The sequence below is a fragment of the Callospermophilus lateralis genome, chromosome 18, assembly GCF_048772815.1.
Source record: "Callospermophilus lateralis isolate mCalLat2 chromosome 18, mCalLat2.hap1, whole genome shotgun sequence".
NCBI lineage: Eukaryota > Metazoa > Chordata > Mammalia > Rodentia > Sciuridae > Callospermophilus > Callospermophilus lateralis.
The window spans coordinates 35,224,975-35,249,817 of record NC_135322.1 but is presented as its reverse complement, the minus strand read 5'-3'; the positions used below and the strand labels follow the sequence as shown (position 1 = coordinate 35,249,817).

At 36.8% G+C, this 24,843-nt stretch overlaps 1 protein-coding gene across 10 annotated transcripts in view; it reads right to left on the bottom strand.

Annotated features, from left to right (window-relative positions):
* Cyld (CYLD lysine 63 deubiquitinase) overlaps positions 1-24,843 on the bottom strand; it is a 65,144-nt gene that overhangs the window by 19,068 nt on the left and 21,233 nt on the right. For 8 of the 10 annotated variants that reach the window (XM_076838270.2, XM_076838273.2, XM_076838277.2 and 5 more), the window contains 7 exons: positions 16,199-16,297; positions 14,163-14,279; positions 7,097-7,476; positions 5,964-6,129; positions 4,928-5,069; positions 2,882-3,004; positions 732-823 (listed from right to left, as the gene is read on the bottom strand). In XM_076838270.2, coding sequence (XP_076694385.2) covers positions 732-823; positions 2,882-3,004; positions 4,928-5,069; positions 5,964-6,129; positions 7,097-7,476; positions 14,163-14,279; positions 16,199-16,297 — 1,119 coding nt within the window. The remainder of the gene's footprint in view (positions 1-731; positions 824-2,881; positions 3,005-4,927; positions 5,070-5,963; positions 6,130-7,096; positions 7,477-14,162; positions 14,280-16,198; positions 16,298-24,843) is intronic. The other 2 variants (XM_077105773.1, XM_077105772.1) reach the window with 2 other exon arrangements.

The following is a 24,843-nucleotide window of genomic DNA, read 5'->3' as shown; positions in this document are numbered from 1 at the left end:
AATAGAATAAAACCTGAAGTGTGCCCTCTTTTTCCTGCTGGTTAAATAACTATCAGCCTCCAAACATTATAGCTGGTTATAAGTACATTGCCAACAAGGTCAAAGTCAGAAGTTAAATCTTTGAGAAAATCCATTAGCTATGAACAGAATAAAACACTGACCATAAACATATGTACATATGTATATAGGTACATATAAGGCCATTTTGTACCTTCTATTTACAAGGAAAACCAATGGGACACACAGACAACTCACTGCACCCTTCCCCACAGGAGAGAAGTGACTCAGAGGGTCAGGGCTGGGGAAAGAAAAGAACTCTTTCTTGCACCTATTCATTTAATACACTGGAACCAGCCAGCTTCTTAAAGGGGTTCATTCTTCCACATTATTCTTCACTTGTAGAAGAAAAGATGAATTTATAAAACATGGAGAAAATTGTGTGTGACATAGAAAAATAATTCCTTTTTGTTTATCTTGTTTGCGTTGTAATGAGCTCAAAGAAATCCTTGACAAAACTCTAATTTTTCAGTGGTGGGGACAGGATAGAGCCCAGGGCCTCTTGCATGCTGGATAAGTATGCTACCCCTGAGCCATATGCCCAGCTCTGCTCCCCACAAATTCTAAGCTAAAACTATACCTGACACCACACAAACAATGTTTCAGCTAGCAATTAGCACATTCATAACTTTTTGAGTCATTTTCAAATATATAGTATAAATTAAGGTGGTCACCTTTTTCTTCAGAGGTAAATCCTGATGCAGCCTCAACTTTTTCAAGTATTTTCCTCAGTTTCATAATTTTTGTGGCACATACATATCCATATCTATGTCAGGAAAAAACTATTAATTGCTGACATGGGCTTATATAGTAAATTATTCAACATGTCTTAATAACGAGACATTTCTTATAACAACTCCAGTATGTCATGAATTAATAGACAAGACAATGATTTTGAAGAACACAAATATAAGCTTTGATTAAAGAATGAAAAATTACAGAACTAGAAGTAGAATTATCCCAAACACTATTATATACCTTAAAAATGATTGTTAAATACTAATAAAAGAAAAAAATAATGTTAAAAGTTTGGGATGATGGATTTTTAAATAATATTTGCCTAAAAATTTTTTAAAAATTACATTATAAAACAGAATATATCATTTTGAGAGAGAACATCATTTTAATACTAAAGAAGAAACAACTTCCAAAGGAAATGAGAAAGGGAATTGATGAGGTATTGAAACTAAAATCTATAATCGAACCAATCGCCACCATTACACCATTTTCTTTCATCTTGTCTGACTACAGGATAAAATCAATGAGATCCTTGACAAAACTCCACCATGGCTTAACACAAGTCAGAACCAGCCAATCTTATATTCATTTTTATACTGTTTTATATTTACTCATTAGTTCTCTGCAACCAACATACACTGAGCAGCTACCACTTACACAATCACCCAAGGGATTAGCCCCTGGGAATACAGAAGGGGAAAGGTTGAAAAGATAGGGTCTCTGCTTTTGAGAGCGGGGTTTTATTATCAAAAAACCAGTCAGCTAAAATAGAGATGCAAACACAGGGACTCTTGACTGCAAAAGGTCACCTGACAAGCTTTTTGAAGTGGATGGGATTAGAGCATCATAAACTATGACTCTTAACTGGGTGAACAACAGTATACAAAAAATGTTTATTAATGGACTTATGATGTTTTGTAAAGGAAGAAGTGGCAATATGTTTAAAGAATTTTGGATTTGACCTATCTTGTTCTAGTATCAATTACCTGGGGGTAAGAAATAGAGAACTAAGTTGGCATAAGACAAAAGAATTAATGTGAAAATCAAGATTCATACTCATCTTAAAGGATAAGACAGTTATAGAATTCATTACAGAATTTAAAGAAAACAAAAGACATAACTGGGATAATTTATTCTCTTATAATTAACTTTCCCAGTCATAAAAGATAGTAGATCAATGGAACACTCATTGTATTTCAGTATTTTTTTTTCTTTTTTGGGTCAAAATATTAAACTATTTTTTTTATTATAACTGAAAAATATGTCACAAATTTTTAATTAGTCTTAATACAGAACTTAAATTACATACTTTTCTCTCTGTATTTCCAAATTTGTTTTATGATTCATGGCCTAATTCTTCACAGTTTAAATTTTATATTGTGACATTATCATATCTCACTATTACCTCTTATCAAAAATCTTTACTAAATGGTGTTCTATCACTTGCGATTAGATTAGTACAAATTGCTTCCTGTGACCAAAAGCAAAAAAAAAAAAAAAAAAAAAAAATTTTTTTTCATTCTAATTTCTAAACCAAGAATGAAAAAAAAAAAAATCACCGATTAAGCACCTGATTAAAATTAGGTGGAAGGAAGCCTAAATATAGTCCTCAAAATAAAACATGCTACTAAAATACATCTCATCTGTTTCTAATACAGAAATATTGAATAGTAGCTATTCTATAAATAAAAATTTTCCCTACTTTTTTCTTTGATATAATTTAAGAAGCCATACTGTACCAATTTGCTAATTAGTATGATTATTATTAGTAGTACTGTTGGAATAAACTGTTTCAAAAGATAAGATAGCAAAATGCTCTGTACCAGTTTTTCTATACCTACTGCAATTGCTAACTTATTGCATACTCCACTAAAAAGGTTCAAAGCATTTCAAAGAATACACTATGTTCTATGCATTGGTCAGACTTAAGAAATTAAATAAGCAATGGAAACACAAAGAACAAAGCCTAAAATAAAATCAGTATTCCACCATGACAACTAATTTTTTCCCACTTCTTATTACAGGAAAGCAGGACATAGATTTACTACTGGACAGGATAACAGCAAAAAATCTTCCTTGTACTTACATTCTCAGAGGATTAACTATTTCTGTCCTCAGCAGCTCTTGAGTTTCACTATAATATTCTACATCATTCTTTTCTTTGGGTCTAAGTAACACAGTATCCAGAACAGAACTAAAAGCAAATAAGCTGCAAAATAAAATAATTATTTTCCCTCATGATATAAACAGATCATTTTTCAAGAAATAGATTCTAAAAAGAATCACAAAAGGAAAAGAAGCAAAGTCTAAGAGAACAAAGAATATAAACATTCACGTTCTTCATGAACATGGGCCACCAAGACCCTGTGAAGACCCCCCCAGGTCCCATCTTCAGGTCTTCAGATTCTTTCAGGTTAAGAACAGTAAAGCCAAGAAGGCAAACTATAGATTGACAGTGATAAAGGATAAAGATATGATGAGAAAACTTCTTTGCAAAAGTTAAAGGGGTCTCCAAATCTGAGTCACACCACAGTAGACAGCCCAGGAGGACGTTTGGAAACTACTTCTCAGAGCAAAAGCCACTCAGTCGATGCTCAGATGAGGCGGGGGTCAGGCGTCAGGGGTGGTGTGCCTTCCTGATGTCTGCTGCCACAGGTCGACTGACTTCTAGGAAGGCCACCCCCAAAGACAGAGCAAGAGAAGGGGACACACAACGGGCGTTTCCATGGAACATTCTATCCCAAACATTATCTCCCTTTTGCCACTTTGTGAATACCTAAATTCCCTTAAAACCACTTGTGAGTGAGTAACTGTGGGATCCAGTCTGAATGATTCACATTCTCCTTCCCTGAGCCAGAGAGGCTCTGACCCTCACTACATCTCACAGTGACCTGGACAGTGCCCCATCCTGAAAGTTTGAGAACACATCTTCGGACACAGGCGTGTTGCCCCATGGGTTGAGCTACGTACGCTCACCTGTTCCTTTGTGATATTACTCCTTGGCCCTGTTTGGGATAGAATGTTCCATGGAAACGCCCGTTGTGTGTCCCCTTCTCTTGCTCTGTCTTTGGGTGTGGCTTTCCCAGATGTCAGTCAACCTGCTGACAACAGACATCAGGAAGCTAGACTCAGCCTCCCACTGAAACCTGGTCCCTTGCCTCATTCGAATGGCTTCTCCTCAATAAAAGGGTTCAGCACGCGCTCGCGCTCTCTCTCTTCCTGTGGACCCTTAAGGTCAGAGGGGCCATCACAGGAACCCAAAGAAAAAGGTATCTCTGTCTCTTGCGTGGTTATTTCATGCAGCCCAGTTCCCTTAGAGTGACCCTGAGTGTTTCAGTCACAAGGAATGCGACAAGTAACAACAGAAACTTCCTGGTTTCAAAGAAAACAGAACTTGTCTAATACAGATTTTATCAAGAAATCTAATGAAATTGTTATATCAATGCCATAAGGTTTGCTCTTGTCAAAACATCTGTGAGACTGAAAGTACTCTATCATCAGAACGGCCTACCATCTTTTTTCTTTTTCCTACTTTTAGAATTTTAACATGTCATGTTAACTCCCTGATTCTGATGACAGAGCTATACAATTAATGGAACTGGCAATGCAAGGTCCTTAGGGCCTAAAGACTCCTGGTTCCGTCTTCAGAGTCTAATGATTCTTGCCATGCTAAGTTGATCCACTTTGGGAAAAAACTACATATATAGGAGCAACAGGGCTTCAATGGAACATAATTTTTTTTTAAAGAAAGCAGTTTAAAGATTCCTTCTACCTACTAAAACAAAGACAGAACACAACGGCCAAGAGCTTACTGCAAGTCATGTTATTTGATTCATGTTCAAAGACACCGTGCCTACTCGCTCCAGCTGCCCTCGGCACATATCTGCTCCAGGTGCGTCACTGTCACCCAGCTCTGGCTCATTGTTCCCTGCCTTACTTTTCATATTAATGTGGTGGATATAGGAACAGGCGACAATGCTCCGTAGCTTCAAGAAGTATGTTATGGAAAGCAAACTCCCTTCCTCTCCTAACCCCCAGTCCCTAGTGTCTCCACTCGGGTAGCTGGCTCGCTCGCTCTCTCGCTCTCTCTCTCTCTCTCTCTCTCTCCCTACTGCATTCATTTTAAACTTACCAGAACAAAGTTGAGTCTAAGTAACAAGAATTGTAATGGCCCTGGATACCTTTCTTCTTTCCAATCATTATCTCCAAACCTTCTTTTTCCATTTTTGGTGGAGTATTTTCTTCTACCACTTCACTTAAGTAGCCTCCAAAGGCTGAAAAGATAAAAAAATGAAAAGAATTCTTTTAAACCATTAAAAGGAAACTTTCAAACTGTGTCTTCATTTTAAAATATATTTTGGTATTTATAAAAAATATTTGTTTATCAACCTTCATGAATCAATTCAACTTGGCATGTAAAACAACACTATTGTTCATTTTCAAACTCGCTTCCTCCACAATTTGAAAAGCACTTTAGAGTATTAAGTAATGTGTAAAAAGCATCTGTCAAGCAAAATATTTTGCTCCTAAAATACTTTATTATTTATCCACATTGTCTCATATTTTCAAGTCCAAAAAGAAAACAAAAAATATATAAAATACTCTTTCAACAGTAAGAAAAACATGCTTCATTAAAATTGCCTTCCTATTACACCTTCCTATTTACACCTACTCTTTGCTGCGCCACTGTTATTCAGAAGTGGGAAGGGATAGTATCAGGAAGCCACCACCTCTTCCAAGTGATGAGAACAGCTCTCCTCCAGCCTCAATCTAAAACTACTTAGACAAACACTGATTTCTTGATAAGACATGCTGACTGATATACTTAACCAATACATTATAGGGGAAGTTGATGCCAAAAAAGAGGAACACATTTCAATTTCCAGCCCCTGTATTGCTGAAAAGTAAACATCTGTAATCAATAAGAAGAAAAAAACAAATCCCCCTACTCCCACCTTTTAGATCCAAGACACTATTCTAACACTTTTTAAAATGGCTCTTCTTAGGCTAACTAACTTTCAGATATACCAAGTAACAATCTTTACTGATTTGAAAGCTTACGAGCAATTGGCATGAAAATCACTTAAACACTGTCACTGTCACCTAATACAAAATGGTATGAAATGAAGTCATTCCAGATTGGTAAGTAAATGAAAAGCATCCGATACCTAAAGAGTTACAGCGCTCTATCTGATTGGAAACAGGCTGCAGGGACGCGAACCTCGAGTCAGGCCTGCAGCTCTTCAGTTTAACAAACAGCGCCTTCTTCAGGGCACAGGTGAAATACCGAGTGCCCCTAAAGGTTCCATCTGTACAGCCTGCGCATTCATCTTCCTGGAAAAGAAAGGCTTCCACATGCATTACACCACGCCGCAAAGACAGACACACAGAACTAAGGCGCCCGCAGCTGCTCCTAGTGACCCTTTCTCCAAATTCCCTCTCCACGTGTACTGCAAACTGCATCAAGAAAAAGGGGTTGCGGAATCAAAGCATGGAGCCTTCAGCTAATGATTTAAGAAGTGAATTCCTTAATCCAACAGGAACTCCTCGATGAATTCCCTTTTAGAACACCTGCCTAGGCCTTCCTGGTTACCTTTCTTTGTACTATTTCCACAAGTATTAAAACCAAGGAATGAACTCGGGTGTAGCTCAATGGTTAGGTACTTGCCTGGTACAGGTAAGGAAGGCCCTGGGTTCAATGCCCAGCAATGCTAAGTACACACACAGAGGGAAAGGAGGAGGACATTATGTTAAGTACTCCTCTAATAGTGCTCATTAGCATGAAAACAAACAAATAAGCAAACAAACCAAGAAATATATTTTAATAAAAGCTAAATGTATTCAATTCCCCTCTCCTGATTGTGCAATGCCAAACAGGCTTTCCTACTCTCCAAAAGGAAAATCTTTCTCTCTACAAAAGATACCAAAAGACCTGAGAAAACGATGGTTAGTTCTAAAGCCAATGATTTAGCTTTATAGGGAACAAGGCGAAACAAGAAAAGTAAAAGCTGGTAACAATTAACAATTTGCTTCCCCTATTGCATTCTGCTCAATATAAGAAGCCTAAATACATTGACCTAAAACGCAATTCTTATTTTTTTGGACATGGATCAACTAACATTAGAAACAGGCGAGGCAGAAGCCTAAGGAGCGGCAAAAAGAATTCAGGCAACACGTCATGAAATTTTTCTCCAAATTTTTGGACATACACGATGATTTGTCAAGAAATATACAATAGGAAATATTCTGCACAAAACCCCATTTAGAAAAGAATTATGATTTTTAGATCAAATTAAATTACCAGTTCCAGTCCAGCTAGTACTTCATTCAGTCCTGGGGGCTGACCGATCCAACGAATGACCCCGTAGAAAGGAGGGTTCTCCTTGACTTCAGCCAGCGAGCCCACCTCCAGACCGTGAGAGTTGCCAGAAGACATGGGCAAGGGCGGGCTCTCCTGGACAGGTGCGCTGTTCAGCTCCCCCATCACAGACTGAACTGACAAAGAAAGCGGACTGTGACCAATGCTTCCATTGGAATTAGGCACCTTTGTCAGGCTGAATGGTAGAGAGTGAAATCTGTTCTCACTGGGTAAGGAGTTCATGGAAGGAGCCTGCAGCGGCGGTGACGAGTGTCCAAATTCTGAAGATAACTCTGTTAGTGACTTTGCAGGGTCTTCTGCAACTACGAAAAATTATTCTTAATTAGAGAAATATATTCAAGAATCACAAACACGCCTTAAACATTAAATAGGGTTTACATATCTAAAAATTAACATATAGCTCTAGTCCAACTGCCCGCATGGCCTCTCTGTGAGGATTCTTCCAGGCATTGCAAATTAATATCTCCAAAACAGTATTCTTGCTTCTCTGCCCACCTGCAAACTTCTCTACCTCACTAAATGGCACCCAACTGTTCACACAAAAGAAAAATCTATTACTTATTGATCTCATATAGCTTACATTCTTTATCCATAGCCCAATCAAATTATGAATCAGTACAAAAGACACCAACATTTTTAAGAAATAATTCTAAATTTTATGAATCAAAGAAAAGATGACAATGTTTTTAAAATAAAGGAGTAATGAAAGAGCAAAACTGAGGAAACAAAGAAAAGCTGTGGAACACAAAGTAATACCTATAAAGGAAATTTATAGACAGATTATTTTAGAAAAAAAAAAAAGAAAGCCCAGATATTAATGAACTCAGAATACAACAGAGGATTTGGAAGAACAGAATGACCTCCCCATAAAAGTAAGCAAGAATAAACAAAAGAACAAAGATTAATGTAATAGATTGTTATTAGAAGAAAGAAGATCCAATCCAAAGTAAACACAAAGACAGGAAATAATGAAAGAGAAAACAAACACATTATCATGTCACAGCCAAAAGCTGTTTCCTTAAAATGATTAATACCACTGACGGCAGGCACTGCAGACCAGTGGGGAAAGAAGGCACTTAATGGTGTGAAGATACCAGTTATCCATATGTTTAAAAAATTGAACTGGAATCCTACTCACATTCTACACAAAATCAGTTCCAAGTGGCTTGAAAACAAACACAACAGGCAGAACTATACACCTCTGGAAGATAATACAGAAGAATGATCTTTATGACTCAGGATAGAAAGAAATTTCTTAAACATCAGCACATGAAACATAAAGGAAAAAATACTGATGAGTAGGATCATATTAAAATTAAGAACTTAATCACTACAAGGTATCATATCATAGTGCAAAAATTTGAGCCACAAGGAGAAAACATTTGTGATATATATAGCTACCAAAAGATTACAACTTGAAGAAGATCTGCAAACTAATAAGACAAAAAGAAAACTAGAAAAAAGACTTGAAAAGGCAATTAATGCAAGAAGAATATCAAGTCACCAACAAATCAATGAAAAGATCCTTGCCTTTGTAGGAAGTAGACAAATTAAAGCCAAGGCTAGCAGGAAGAGTTCAAGGTCTTAGAACATTAGCTATTCGTAAGACTGATACTCCTACACGGTGCTGATGAGGATGTGCTGTGGGACTGTGTGTTTCTGCCCCTAAAATTCACATGTTGAAACGTAATCCCTAATGTGAGGGTATCTGGAGGTGAAGTCTTTGGGAAAGGATTAGGTCATGAAGGCAGAGCCCTCAACATAAGATTAGCCCTTATAAACAGGGCCTTAGAGAACTCACTTGACCTTCTACCCTGAGATATCACAGCAAAAGATGGCTATCCTGAACCAGGAAGTAAATCTTCACCTGATAACAAATCTGCAAATCTGATCTTGGACCTCCTAGCCTCCAGAACTGTGAAATATAAGTTTCTGTTGTTTATAAGCTTATAAAGTCTGTTATAGCAGACTTTAAATTGGTATAACTACTTCAAGAAACAGTTTGGCATTATTTAGCAAATAATGTACCAATAATACTACTTCTAGTTATACACTCTAGACATACACAAGAATGTTATTAGCAGAGTTGCCAATGATAGTAAGAACCTAAAAACAATGGTCAAATGGACCATTGGTCTGAATGCCAATTGGTCAAAAGGATAAATTGTGGGACAGTAATATCATGGAATACTATACAGCAATGAAAATGAATAAATTACAATAACATACTGTAACTTGCATGAATCTTAGAAACATAATGTTGAGTGAGAGAAATTATGCAAGAATATATACAATCTGGTTTCTTATATAGAAAACTCAAAAACAAAGAACTGACAATATATTGTTTACATATACCATAAAACTACAATGAAAAGCAAGAAAATGATAAAATATTAAAGTAAAGATGATGTTAGCTCAGAGGAGGGACTAGAAAGAGGAACCCCGGGAATTTCAAAGGTAATTATAATGGTCTTTTACTTAAACTCAGTAATGACTACTTGGGTATTTACTGTACTTTCCACCTACTGTTCATTATACCTTAGCCAAGTTTCCTTAGTAATGAGACTTAATCTAAAATCTATAAATATCAGTCTTTTCTTTCCCAAACACTGAACCCCCTTAATACCAACACCTGAATTCATCAAGCAAGTTCTATCTGGAGTGCACCCATTTCTCCTCTGCCATCATCTCCTTAATCCATGCCACCATCGTGGATCACCCTGCTACCAGACTCTTCCCAGTGTCTCTCTGCCGCCTTCCTGGTCCCTCTTCAATCTATTCATCATACAACAACTGGTGAGGCTATTTTTTTAAGTTAAAGATCTTAGGTGACCGTGTGTAGTTGACACCTTCCAGTGGCTTTCCAGGATTCTTAGAAGTTCTAGACTTCTTACCTAGACCAGGGGCCTCCTACCTGCCTGTCCAAACTCATTACAGACCACTTCTTGCTTACCCTGTGGCCACTCTGGTCTACTTCCTGCTTCTCAAATAGGCTTCCTCCCCTCAGAGCCTTTGCGCCTTCTACTTCCTCTGCCTGGAATGCTCTTGTCAAGTTCTTTCTCTGGCAGTTTCATTTTCATCATTCAGATCTCAACCTAAATAGCCTTTCCAAAAAGTCCTTTCCAAACCACCCTGCGGTGGTGGCTTCCTACTCCACCGCTGCCACCTGGTTCATTTCCTTCACATAATGTCGCCATCTCCCGTTACCTTATCTGTTTATATGCTCACTGTCTATCATAGAAACTACAATACGAGGAGGTACGTTTCAAAAGAATGGCAATTTTGTTTGTCCTTGCCATGGTTGAATCTACAGCATTTGGTGTAACCACTTGGAATACAAGAAAATATTTGTAAATATTTGTTTTTTAAAAAACTATAAATTAATCAAATATTGTAGGGAAAAGCTCTTTTAAATTTGCAAGTAAAATTAACTTTGGGAACAATATTCTTTTTACAACTAAATTACTTCTGTTTTCTGATTTAAAGATGAATACCTACTCCAAAGTTCATTACTTTCCATGTTCCAAATAGGTCTTTTAGGATCACTGGTATTTCAAGGATGTATTATACATTAGATCAGATTAATAGAATCAAGAAATTAGGAATATTCCACTGCAATACAAAACTGTGTTAAAAATAAGAAAGATAAAATTATGTACAAACATTGACATTACCTAGATTATGAAAAATCTATGGTTTACTTGTTTCCTTCCCTCTTCCCCTTTGGTACCAGGAGTTTAACCCAGGTGCTTAACCACTGAGCCACATCCCCAGCCTTTTTTACATTTTATTTAGAGACAGGGTCTCACTGAGTTGCTTAGGGCCTTCTTTTGCTGAGGCTGGCTTTGAACTTGCGAACCTCCTGTCTCAGCCTCCTGAGCCGCTGGGATTACAGCCTGCACCCCTGCGCCCAGTTACTAGTTTCCTTTCCTTGGAAAGAAATCACCATGTAGACAAAGCATTAGCAAATCTGGCAGTAACCACAGGGCAAGTGCCAGTGCACCACAGCCACCCTGGCTGGGCCTTGTACACACCCAGAGGCCAGCAGGCTATGTGTTCCCAAAGGGCCTGAGTTACTGGAGAGCTGGAACTCCTCTCAACAACAGTCGTCCCTCAGGACAGGTCCTCCTGAGCGAATGCCATTAAATAAGTCTTCTGCTTCTTGGAAAGAAAGAATCCTTGCCTCCCTCGTGGTCCCCCACTCAGAGTCGGAATGACAGAGTGCAGAAGACAGAACCACCGACTGCTCCCTTTGAGTCATCTTCCACATGAGAGTCTTTTGATGTAATAGCAAAATGTTGCATTGGTGGATATGGATCAGCCTGGGACTGGAGCCATGTCATAACTAAGGAGTCATTATAGCCACTATAGTACGTAAATCTGTATTTTCAATTAGTTTGCATGCAATTACTGAATCTGCTGAATGCCGTCCTGGGCTGAACACCAGGAACTTACAGTCTGGCAGAGGAAACAGGAAAGTAACCCAAAACATTTTGAGATCATTTTGAGGAAAATAAACCTAACCTAGAAGTGGGAAAGGAAAGGAAAGAAAAGGCTTTCTGTATGACTTAAAAGTCTGAGACTTAAGAGATGATTTAAGAGCAAGCCAGGCCTCAAAGGTGGAGGAACAGGAAGAAGAATTTCCAGGAAGAAGGAGCATCCAAGAGAGAGAGAGAGAGAGAGAGAGAGATGGAGATATCGAGATCCCAAGTGCTCACAACACATCCTAAGAACGGCCCCAGTGTAGCGCATCTGGAACAGGGAAAATGACAGAAGCCACACCACAAGGAGCCTGACATGCCAAACTAAGAAATTTGAGTTTTTATCTTTAAGAGCTGGGGAAACATCCATAGAAACTGTGTGAAGAAGACAGCAGCAAAAACGCCCGCCTCATAAAGTGGTTTTGAGGATACACCAATGTGCACCGAGTGCTCAGCCCAATGCGGGGCGAGCAGCCAGTGGGCTAGAAGGTCGCCTACCAGGAGGGTGGTGAGGACGACGCTGCTGGGGTGCTGGTGGAGTAGCGGGCATTGCTGTTAGAACGACTTTAAAAGGAACAAGTCTGAGGCAGGGAAACCAGTTAGAAGACCACCAGGAGAATTCAGACAGGAACAAAGCAGCCGCACTAAGGCCAGGGCTGCCGAAATGAAGCAGGGGAGAGTCTAATGATGTGAAGAAGGGGAATCCCAGGGCACGTGGTGACAACTGGGCTTTACTAATAGGAGGGAGGAAGAGGGAGAAAATATGAATGAGTGAATGAATGAATATGAACAGTTCAGATGAAACCCAAACTTCCACCAGTCTCCATCGGCCTCACATCTCATTTCCTCCCTCCAGGCTCTCAGCACACTCCAATCTGGACCCTATGAAATTCTTCCCCACAACAGAACCAAGGTCATCAGTGACTTCCGGGTGACTGATCCAAGGGGGTTCCTGGTGCCCTCTCTTGCCCTCTCACAGGACTCAACACTGCTGTCTGCTTGTCCCTTGCCTTTTGAGACCACAGCTCCTGGTTCTCCCCGCATCCCCCTGCTCATCTTTCCTCCCACTCAACCATTCAGCTCCTCAAGGTTAAGTTGCGACCCATACTGTCCCTCCTCACTCTCCAGAGGCAATACATTCAAAGGACTTCGGTCGCCCTCTATGAGGACAGCCTACAGATTATTTCCCGAGTACTTGCTCCTTTCCTAAGCCTCCAGACCTGTGCTTCCCACTGCCTACGTGATGACTCACCTCCAGTAAGTTTAAGAGGCACCTCCAATACAAAACACTCAAAATCCAATTTTTCACCTGCCTTCGTCACCCAAGTACGCAAGCCGAAAACTAGGAGTCACCAGGACACGCCTTCCTCAACTCCTACTTTCACTCATCTGTAAATCCTTTCAGGTCAACTCCCATCTCCTTCTACTTTCTCCCCATCCCTTCTCCAAGACTAGTCCAGGACTACAATCAAATTTCTGGGACCTATCCTCACTTCAATTTACTGCCTTCCCTGCAGCCTGGGTAATCTCTCCAAAAGGCAAACCTGGTCATGCCACCACAGGTGGCTCTCCATTTCCTGTTGGTGGGACACCCCAGGCTCCACGTGTCCGGCCCTGTTGGCAGTTCCATTTCCATCCCTACAGTGCTATGCCAACTCTGTGTAGCTACTCTGGCTCTTTTTAGTCCTTAGCAAAGGCTAGCTCCACTCTCCCTGAGGCCTTTATCTGTGCTATTCCCTCTGCCTAAAAGGCTCTTGGATCCTCCTTCACCATGTTACACACAGTTCCTCTGGTAAATCTAAGCAGATGCCGCTTCCTAAAAGAAACACCACGCCCCTAGGTAAATCCCGATCCTTCCTCCAACAGCACTATGTCTGTCACCACTGCAATCCTACATCTGTTTCTATGTCTGATTAATTTCGATCTTAACAATTTGACCATAAACTCAGAAAGGGAAGGAGCATAGCTACTTTGTTCCCCACCATTGTAACCTTAGAGAATGCCTGGCACAGAGTAAGCCTCAGTAAGTATTTGCTGAACAAATGAACAAGAAAATGAATAAATCAGAAAATTATGTCCCTGAACCAAGGGAAGATAGTTTTTTAAAGAAGGTGCTATAAATTCCATTATGTCCCATCATCCTATATAACAAGATACCATAAAAACTTACAAAATTTCATAGAACACTTATAAAATTGCTCAATTTAAGTTATAGGTATTCAATATATAAGATGATGGGACATAGTAAATTAAAGAGGTCAAAATAGACCCACAGAAAAGTCTTTAAATGATTCAATTGATTCTACAGAGCTACCCTAAGTAGATAAGTTTAAAAAAAGTACAAGTTACTAACACATTTTAAATATTTTATTAGCAGTAGTGCAGTTCAAATTTTATACAATATTAAATCTATTAATTCTGTTTCCAAATACTGATGAAAAAGCCATTTTTCTCTGATGAGTTAAAAGGAAAGAATCACTATAAAGAACACTAGAATTATACATTACCTTCATCAATGTACCATGTATTTTTTGATTTGGATTGTGGTTGTGAGTCAACAGAAGACCCATTTAAGGTATAAAATAATTCAGATCTGTTTCTGTTTCCAGGGTCTGAGGTAGATCCTATGGAACAAAAAAAAAGTTCCTTTTAAAAATATAATCAATATGCTGTAAAGTGTTTTTATTTTAACAGTAAATTAATATGCATATCATGTCAACAACTTTAAATATAACCAACAGTTGTACAGATACACAGTAGATTTTATTATTGTCTTCCTCTCATAAAAATTTGGCAGCCATTTTTGCAACATGAAAAAAAGATTTCTTACCTGTAGAGTCAGTACAGGAAGAAGTATAGGAATAAGTTAAAGAGTGTTTTTTTTTTTAATATTTAAGTATTCTGAGAAATACTATAGTTTATTTCTAGATATCAACATCACCATTCTCCAATTTCATTTGAAGAATCTATCAGTTTACAAATTTAACCTATTAGAATCACAACCTATTAGATTTATAACACATAGAAACATTTTGGCCAATAACAAACTATATATACAAAAGCATTACACTACATAGCCTGGGTTTGTGTAAGTATGCACACTTTCTGATGCTTGCAAAGACAAAAATCACACACAATACATTTCATTTCTCAAATGTTAGTATGTGATACATTTTTAAAATAGATCCTTTTTAAAAAGGTATATAAATCAATGCATAAAATTAATAAAAAGATTAAGATTTACACTGGGGATATAACTCCCCTGGGTTCAATTCACAGCACCACAAAAAATATAAATACATAAAAATAAAATAATTAAAGTTTAAACATTTTGGAATTGTTGGTCATCAAATTTCTTGTTTGATTTCTTCATACCAGAATAAACAAGGCACTATTAAATCTTTTATATCAGATTTATCAAATGCAACAAAAAGTTTATAGAGCTGTATCACAGACATTTCCAAACACTGCCTGCTCTAGTACCAGTTAAGAAGACAGGCCATCCTAAAGAACAGTGGAGTCTCCAGAACCCATACTAAAGCAGATTTTATTTTTTCAACTTTCAGTCAATAGCTCTAGACTTTACACCATTAACTCAGAACTGCGATAACACAATTAACACTGGTGTCGTAAGAAAATCTGGTGCCAGACGCAGTGCCACACACATGCAACTCAGGAGGCTAAAGCAGAAGGATCATTTGGACCCATGAATTTGGGGCCAGCTGGACAATACAGCAAGATCCTCAATCCCCAAAATTTTTTAGTTTGAATAAGGAAAGTATGCAGTTATTTTTTTATATATGAGAGTAATAAATCTGAGTTATCCTTTATAGATCTATAGGCTAATATAAAAATACCTATATATCCTGCAATTAACCCTAAATCTCAGGACTTAATACCATATAAAATATTTCCTTAAGTATAATTTCCTTCTAAACAAGCCATAATAGTTTTGCTCAACTAGATAACTGAGGAAAAAATAGTCTTCTTCTAACCCACATCTGAGTTAACAAAAATTCTTATAGCCTTTTAAATGAACTGTTGGGCTTGTTTAAAAACTACCCTATGGTGCATGTGGAAGTGAACAGAAAAAGAACTGTGAACTCCACATGTATTGTGAGGAAGTTTCTGCAAAAGAGACAATATTTTTCTCCTTAGCAGTTTGGAATTTAATTTTTGCTACATCTAGTTAGCTAAATCCACATAATTAACCTTCCAGTACACTTTATCCTATATAACACTAGTCTATACAGTTGCAATTATAAATATACAAGATTACAAGTAGGGAATCCCAAAAGCCAGTTGATTATGGGCCAGCTAAAGACAGAAGTTCTCATGGGAATCTTCTTACCAGGAAAAAAAAGTGGGGAAGTCTTGGCTTAGGCAACACCATGTATGTAAAATTTTAGTTTAACTACTTAAAATGCCTGAAAGAAGTAAGTCTAAATATACGTTAAGTCGTGATAGTTTATAACCTTTCTTATTGCCTGGGCAAATAAGACAGTACATCAGTCACTGAGAATTATATCCTATTAATCCATACCTGTAACCTTTGGTTTATTATGACTGGACGAACTTTTGTCCCCAAGACCTCTTGACATAAAGGAAAGTTTAGGAGGCCTCCTTTCCTGTGTCACGCTATCTGAAACAGTAAACATGTTTTGGTTTTGGTTTTTTTTTTTTTTTCTTAGATAAAAGCAAATTCTTTTAGAAGAGAAACAATCAAGAAAACAATGACAATAACAAAAACAAAAAACTGCTTTCCAACAAAAAGCACAATTTTTACAGTTTTACAAATTCTCTTTGAGGACCATCAAAGGAAAGAGGTAATGGCTCCAGGAGGGGAAGAAATCAACACTGTTCTTCAAAATGCAATGCAACAAGAAAATCACCCCCCAAATATGATTCAGCTAAATACTCTTAACTCTTGAAAACGTAACCATGTGTAGCCAATTTTATTTTTATATTTTAAAGAAAACCTTACTCATGATTTTTGCAGCATTTCCCAACTCGGTGTGCTCGGCCCACCCCTACGTATCATAAAGGGTTCCACACTCAAATATTCTAGATGCTGAGACAGAAAATAGATAATTTTTTATTGCATAAAATCAGAATCTTTGATATGCTAAAGTATACTGTGAATCTCTCAAGGATGGATGTAGTATACTTATTTGAAAATACTTTTGTGCCACTCTACTGCGTATCTCATATTGACACATATTAAGGGAAACAGTTTGAAGAAAGCCTGGGGAGAGACATGTATCACAGGTCGGAAGGCACTGGCTATGTGTCTGTTTTTAAAAACATATATGTTAAGAACGACACACATGTGTACACAAACTCCTACACATATAGACAAGAAAACACAGAGGGTTATGCAGAAAGTCAAAGACAAACAACAGAAATATTTTTAAAAAAACACTCTGAACACTCTTTGAATTTCTCCTTGGCAAACTTGTTTTTGATACAAAGACCATTGTGAACCTTAAAGCTCAGTAACACTCATAAGACATTTATAATACTGTTCAAATATATGTAGGAGAGTCAATGTGGAAAGTTTTTCCTTTGAAAAGCTCAACAACACATCTGTGAATCCCAACATGACACTTAAAGAGTCATACCTGATAAAGCTGTATATCAGCAAAAACGATATCACCCACAGTGGATTTTTGAGCACAGAAAGAAAAAAACAGGAAAATTTTTACATTTTAAATACAAGGAAAATATCACTTTTTTTTGACATTCCCAAAATTGGATTTATTTTGGTTCAAAGACAATTGTTGAAATAACTTGCAAATTTTGAATAAGATTTGTAGAGTAAATATTCATAATATAGTTATCCTATTTTGATCATTGCACCATAGTTATAGAAGATAATTTCTCATTTTTAGAAAATGTGAATATTTAGGAATAAAATGACATTGTGTGCATGTTGCAAATGGTTCAGAGACAAAAACTGTTATGTACCTATACTTATCTAGAAATGGAGAAGAAGAGAAAAAAACAAGTTAACAAAATAGTAACATTCGGAGAAGGTTTCTTAGGAAATCTTTTCACTACTGTTTTAAATCTTCTATAAATCTGAGATTGTCAAAATAGAACATTTCTGAAAGAAAAATATCACTTTTTTTAAAAAAAAGGAAATCATGTTAAATTAATTATATGTAAATGGTGCTTGGTAACTTTTTTCCACAGTTGGAGGAGGGAAATGTATTTATTATGCTACATATCTTAAATGTCTCAGATAATGAAATGGAATACTCTAATATTATTATGGAACATGCCAGTATTATCTTAATTCAAAAATTATACTGATTAGCCATGATTTTAACAAGTAGTATAGCAAAAGAAATGTTATATGCTAACTTTTATGTTACCATTCAGATATATCAATGTCACTAATGACAGAAACTATGGAAGGAAAATCTCTATCACTCAGAAATATTCCCAAATTATAGCAGACAAACTGACTAAAGAAAGTTAATTACCACTACTGACTGTAACTAACTGTGATTGACTGCATATAACTCCATGTGAAAAAAAGACATTCACACGTACACCATAATATATAGTCATCACAGTTAGTAGCCATTGTAACAAATTTAGCTGACGGTCTTCACTCCATTAAACTGTTAACACATCCTAGCAGCAGCAGCACAGGTCACATGATGAACCAGTGGTGACAGTTCCACAGGTGATCCTTCAAAGACTGGAATGGGAGCTGGAAGCACTGGAGTTGGAAACTATGGTCACCTTCTACCAAAGACTTTATCAAAACGGGGCCAAGGGGCTGGGGTTGTGGCTCAGTGGCAGAGTGCTCGCCTAGCATGTACAAGGCACTGGGTTCGATCCCTAGCACCACATAAATGTAAAATAAAGATATTAAAAAAAAAAAAAACGGGGCCAAATATCAACTTTGAGGGTTAAGACAATCCAACAGAAGTCTCTGCAGATAAAAGTCACATACCACATCTAATTTACCCTCCAACAATTATATACCGAATAGCTGTACTAATAATAACTACTTTAATGATCCAAAACTACATGAATAATAAAGCAAAGCCTTCTAACTTAAATAAATTTTAGATTATTAACTTAGGAAAAGGTAAACAAAGGCTAATAAACACGGTAAGGAATATATTCACCAGATAATTTTATAGGATTAAAATGGTTCTGATTAAAAATATTGATAGAGATAGCAAGATACACATCCACCAAACGCATGTACAAAAATGTACACAGCAACTCTATTCATAATAATCAAAAGCTAGAAACAATTTATCCTACAGAAGAATAAAACAAATTGTGGTCTACTCATATAATGGAATACTATATAGCAATAAAAAGGAATGAACTATTGACATACACAACAACATGGACACTTAAGCAAAAAAAAGCAAACCTAAGTATGCATAATATAGAAACAGCAAGGATCATAGTCAAAATGATAAAGTTGATACCTTATCCATTACTCTTGATTTAATCAGAAAAAGAGAAAAATCCCTTGGATGATCTTGGGCTGAAAATTATAATAGTAAACGAGTGAACAAGTTTTTTACTGAAACCTAAAGAAATGTTTGTACATTTGAATGATGTGTTGAGTTCAGAGAAATTGCTTCATTGATCAGCCACAGAGTATAGTTCAGACCCAAATGAGAATTTAACATCCACAGAAAACTTGTGTGAGGGAAACATGTTCACTTGAGTAGAGTGAGGTATTATAAAACCTGGTAGCAAACAAACTGTACACAGCAACAATCCAAAATTTGATTGCAGATCACAATACATACGTTCCTTCTATTTTAAACTGTACATAAAAACTGTATCTATATGGGACCTGATAGGTAACTTCAGAGTTACATACTGAGACCTGGGGCTTCGCCTCACACGACCAGAAGTCCTACCTAACATTCAAGGTGATTCAATCTCCATGGGAGATCACTCGTTATCAGCTATCAAAATGTAAAATGCACATACCCTTTGACCCAACAATTCTAAAACTCCCAGGAAGTTATCTCTCAGCCTACTGCACAGGCATGCACACAAACTGATCCATATGATGAAGTTGTTCACAGAAGCACCATTTTTAACAGCAAAAGACTGGAAAAAAAAAGCCTAAATACTCATCAGTAGGGGATTAGTTTTTAAAAGTTTATGGTATGCCCATAAAATGAAACACAATTCAATAATTTAAATAAAAATTTAATTGTGTACTTTACTCATATGAAATGATCTCTAATACCTACTGTTAAAAATGAAGATGCAACTTGCACTTCTAGAAAGATGGAGTGGACATACTTTTCCCTATTTTTCCTGCTAAGTACAACTAAAAACTCTTTAAATATAATGGCATACAAAACAAATATTCTAAGTTGGGAAGAAAAAGGTAGACCATGGAGGGACTTTAGGACCTAAGCAATAACATGGTGGAGGACTTCCCTGGGTGCTCTTCTTGCCTCATCTACATCCCAGCAACAGAAGCTAACAGCCTGGAAACATCCCTGCAGGCAGGCAAAATAAAACCCAACTAAAGTCAGCTCTCTCTAACCAAAGGATGTCAATTCTCCCCAAAGCTGCATGGAAGTTTAATGTGATTTCTAATCAAAAATCTCAAGATTTTGTGTAGATTACAGAAGATTATTCTTAAATGTATATAAGGGGAAGGAAAAGATATAGAATAACTCAAATAGTTTTGCAAAAGAAGAATATAGAAGAATTATTTACCTGTTGCAAGACTTTCTATTTAGCTATAGCACTTGAGACTGTGAGGTATTGGCAGTGAAACAGAACACACAGATCAATGGGACAGAATGGAGGGCCAAGAAATAGACCCATATAAATACACAATATTGAATTTTGATAAAGGTACAAAAGCAATCCAATGGAAAAATGGTATTATTAACAAATGGTGTTGGAACAATTAGATATTCTTGGGTTTAAAATAAAAGAACTTCTTAAGTCTCATATTTTATTAAAAATTTTAACTCAAAATGACACATACACTTAAATGTAACATGTAACAACTTTAAAGTAAAAAAAAAAAATAAGAGAAAAGAGTACACAAAGAAATCCCATACATTAATAGTAGAAGAGTAAAATGGTACTAGCACTTCAGAAAACAATCTGGCAGTTCCACCAATGACAAACACAGAATTACCACATGATCGAGCGATTCTACTCCCAGGTATATAACCAGGTAAACTGAAAATATACGTCCACATAAAATATAGCAACATTTTTTGTAATAATAAAAACAACCCAAATGTCCATCAGCTGATGAAGGCGAAGGAAAATATGGTATGTCCCTTCACTAGCCAGAAAAAGGACTTGAGTATTGATTCATGCTACAACATGAACGAACCCTGAAAAGATTATGCTTAAAGAAGCCAGTCACAAACGCCCACATTTTAAAAATTACATTTATATTAAATGTCCAGAATAGGCAAGTCCATAGAGACAGAAAGCAGATTATTGGTTGCCAGGTGATGCAGAGGGAAAGCAACTGGGGAGTAGAGACAGGGTTCTCATTTGAGATTTTGAAAAATTCCTGGAACTAGACAGAAGTGGTAGTTATACAATATTGTAAATGTACTTAAGATCACTGAATTGAATGAATTGTATGTTTTGATGGAGAGTAAATATAATGGCATATGAATTATCTTTCAATTTTTAAAAACTTAAGAGAAAATCTTGCAAGTCTAGAAAAGTTGTTGGACTTGACATAAAAAGCATGATCCATAAAAGGAAAACTATAAGCTTGACCTCATAAAAACCAAATTTCTTTTGCTCTGCAAAAGATATAAAAAGAGCATGAAAAGACAAGTAACAGACTAGGTAAAATTTCTGCAAATTATATTAAATTCAGTAAAGGATCAGTATCTAGAATATATGAAAAAGTCTCAAAATCTACAATGAAAGAACAAACAATCCAATTCGTCTGGCAAAATAGATGAAGAGACAGTTTACTGAAGAAGATATACAGATGGCAATAAGCACAGGAAAAGATGCTTTCAGGGAAACTCAATACCACACTGAGCTGTCAGCACACATCTCTCAGAATAGCTAAAATTTAAAATAGTGGTAACCCCACATACTGGTGAGAATGTGGAAAGATGATCAGTCAGATACTGCTGGTGGTCATGTAAAATAGTACAGTCACTCTGGAAAATACAGTAATAGTTTCTTAAGAAACTAACTATGGAAATATCATATTACCTGTAACTGTACACCTGACATTTATGCCAGAGAAATGAAGATTTGTATTCACCAAAAATCCTACACACAGATGATTATAAAAGCATTGTTCTTAATGTCCAGAAACTAGATGTATTTCAATGGATAAATCATTAAACAGCGGCACAACCATAGCATCAACTATTATTTAGTAATAAGAAGGAAGAGACCACTAATACACACAGCATGAGCTAACCTCCAGGGAATTTGCTGAGTGAATAAAGCTGATCTTGAAAAGTCACATCCTATACAACTGCACTGAACAATATTCCTGAAATGACACACCTGGAAAAACAGAGGGATGAGTGGCGGCCAGAGCTGGAGGAGCAGTTAGAGAACAAGGGAAAGAGTGTAGCACTAACAGCCACGGGGGGTCCTGGTGAGACGGTGTCCCTCCTCTGGACCCCACTGTGTCAGTGCCCTTGGTGTGATACTGGACTATGGCTCTACCAGACGTTACCACTGGAACAAACCAGGTAAATGGCCCTCTCTGCGGGTGAATCTAATAATCTCAGGTATTTACAAACCATATATCTGATAGAGGATTTGTATTTGAAATTTATAAATAATTTCTAAAACCCAATAATAAAAAACCAATAAAAATCATCAAAAAATTTGCACAGATAACTATACCAAGAAAGATTTACAGATGACAAATAAGCATATGAAAATCTTTGACATTTGGTCACTAGTGAAGTGCAAATTAAAACCATAATTATATTGCCACTATTTATCTATTACAATAGCTAAAATTAAAAGACAGACTATAGTAAGAAATGTGGAAGAAATGGAACTCCAGTACACTGCTGCTGAGAATGTAAAATAACACAAACACTTTGGAAAGATGTCGTGGCAGGTTTGCAGTTTTGGGGGATTTTTGTTGTTGTTGATGTTTTGTTTTGTAGGCTAAACAATTACCAACAATAGCTTCAGCCGTTTCATGTCTAGACATGTACACAGAGTAATGAAAGCATATGTCCACAAAAAATCTGTATGCTAATTTTCAAAGCAGCATTACGTGAGTAATGCCCCCAAACTGGAAATAACCCAAATGTCCATCAAGTCAATGAATTTAAAAAAAACTGGAATACTTATCCGCAATAAAAAGGACAATAGGGAGATGAATCAAAATCTAATTATGGGCTGGGGTTGTGGCTCAGTGGTACAGCACTTGCCTAGCATGTGTGAGGCACTGGGTTCGATTCTCAGCACCACTTATAAATAAATGAATAAAATAAAGGTTCATCAACAACTAAAAAATAAATATACATATATATAAAAATTTTTGAAAGAAGAACTAATTATGCTGAGTGAAATAATCAAACTACATCTGAGTTATACCACTTACACAAAATTCTAGAAAACATGAACAAATGCATAGTGAGAGAAAGATCAGTGGCTGTCAGGGAGGCAGGCGGGGTGGCGGGGCAGTGGATGTGTCCACTGTCATGACTGGTAATGGTCTCATGTGTACACATATGCCCGAGTTTATCAAACTGCATACCTTAAATATGTGCAGTTCACTGTATGCCAATTATATCTTAGCAGATAAAGTTGGTTAGAAAAAAAAGTTTTGAAAAGACGACTCATAAAGTGCAAAGACATGCAAATGTTAAATGACCCAGAAATTGATTAAGAAGGATACAAAGGAAATGAGGTAGTTGGGATGAACACTGGGAGGGAAAAATCCCATGAGATGCCGTTCTAAAATTCTTCATAAGCGGATATACTATATAGTATAATATAAAAAATAAACAGCACTGCACTCTAACCCCCACAACTGGAACAGACGTCTCAGGCTGAGCTCAAAAATCAGAAATGTCTAATTTATGGGTGGCATCAATTTACATGCTTCATCACAACCCTAAGAACCTGAACACATGTCAAATTAGAGAGGCTATAGTGTTTAACCATCTGAAACAGCAATGAAGAGAGAAACAGTTTTACAGCAGGTTTAAGATGCCTGCATCTTTTAGTCAAAGGTATCCAGAGCCATCAGTAACAGGCAACTGCTTGGGAAGAATCCCTCCCTAATCTCACCAGCTGTTCAACTGCTCCAAAAGAGTCTTTCTTAGAGGCTGGTAATATTAATTTTGTCCCACAAATGAAGGTAATTGGGCAAAAAAAAAAGAAACTAAGGAACTAAAAGGAGACACTGTGACTCTTTTTTCCCCCTCAAGAAAAGAGTGTTAATGATGATATGAAACAGAGAAGACGACTCATTCAGATAAATTAAATTAATTTTCACTTAAACAACTTAAGTTTTTAAAGTCTATTTGCCAGCTTTATTTTGTTCGCAAATAAGTGTAATTTATGTATTATGTTATAAAAGCTGGTATCATTCTTAATTATCTCCTATTCAAGGTTTATGAATATCAGGCTTTAAAAGAAAGGGAAATGCGCTCTTTTCCTCTAGTCACTGCTCGGAGCCAGTGACGATGCCAATGACAACTAGGGCCAGAGGATCACAGTCTGCCTGACAGTGACTCCCAAGAGAGCACCAAACTAATTTTAATTCTACACTAATATTTAAATAAAATATAAATTTTTAACATAAGTACTAGCAAAATAATTTCTTGTTAATCCATTCACAGAAAAATAGAAATGGTAGTTTTTTCTTTTCAAATGCTACCACAGATCCCAAGATAATTTAGGTATCAAACCAAATTAAGAATGGAAAAAATACTCAGAAAGAAATAAAGAAGTGGAGTAAGAAAAAAAGCACTTCAAATCTTTAGACTATATTACTCAACCTTAAAGAATAATGAAATTATGGCATTTACTATTAAATGGATGGAACTGGAGAATATTATGCTAAGGAAAATAAGCCAATCCCAAAGAACCAAAGACCAAATGTTTTCTCGGATATGCAGATGCTAATTCACAGTAAGGGGTGGGGGGAGAATAGATGTATTCTGGACTAGATAGAGGGGAGGGATATGGGGGTAGGAACGA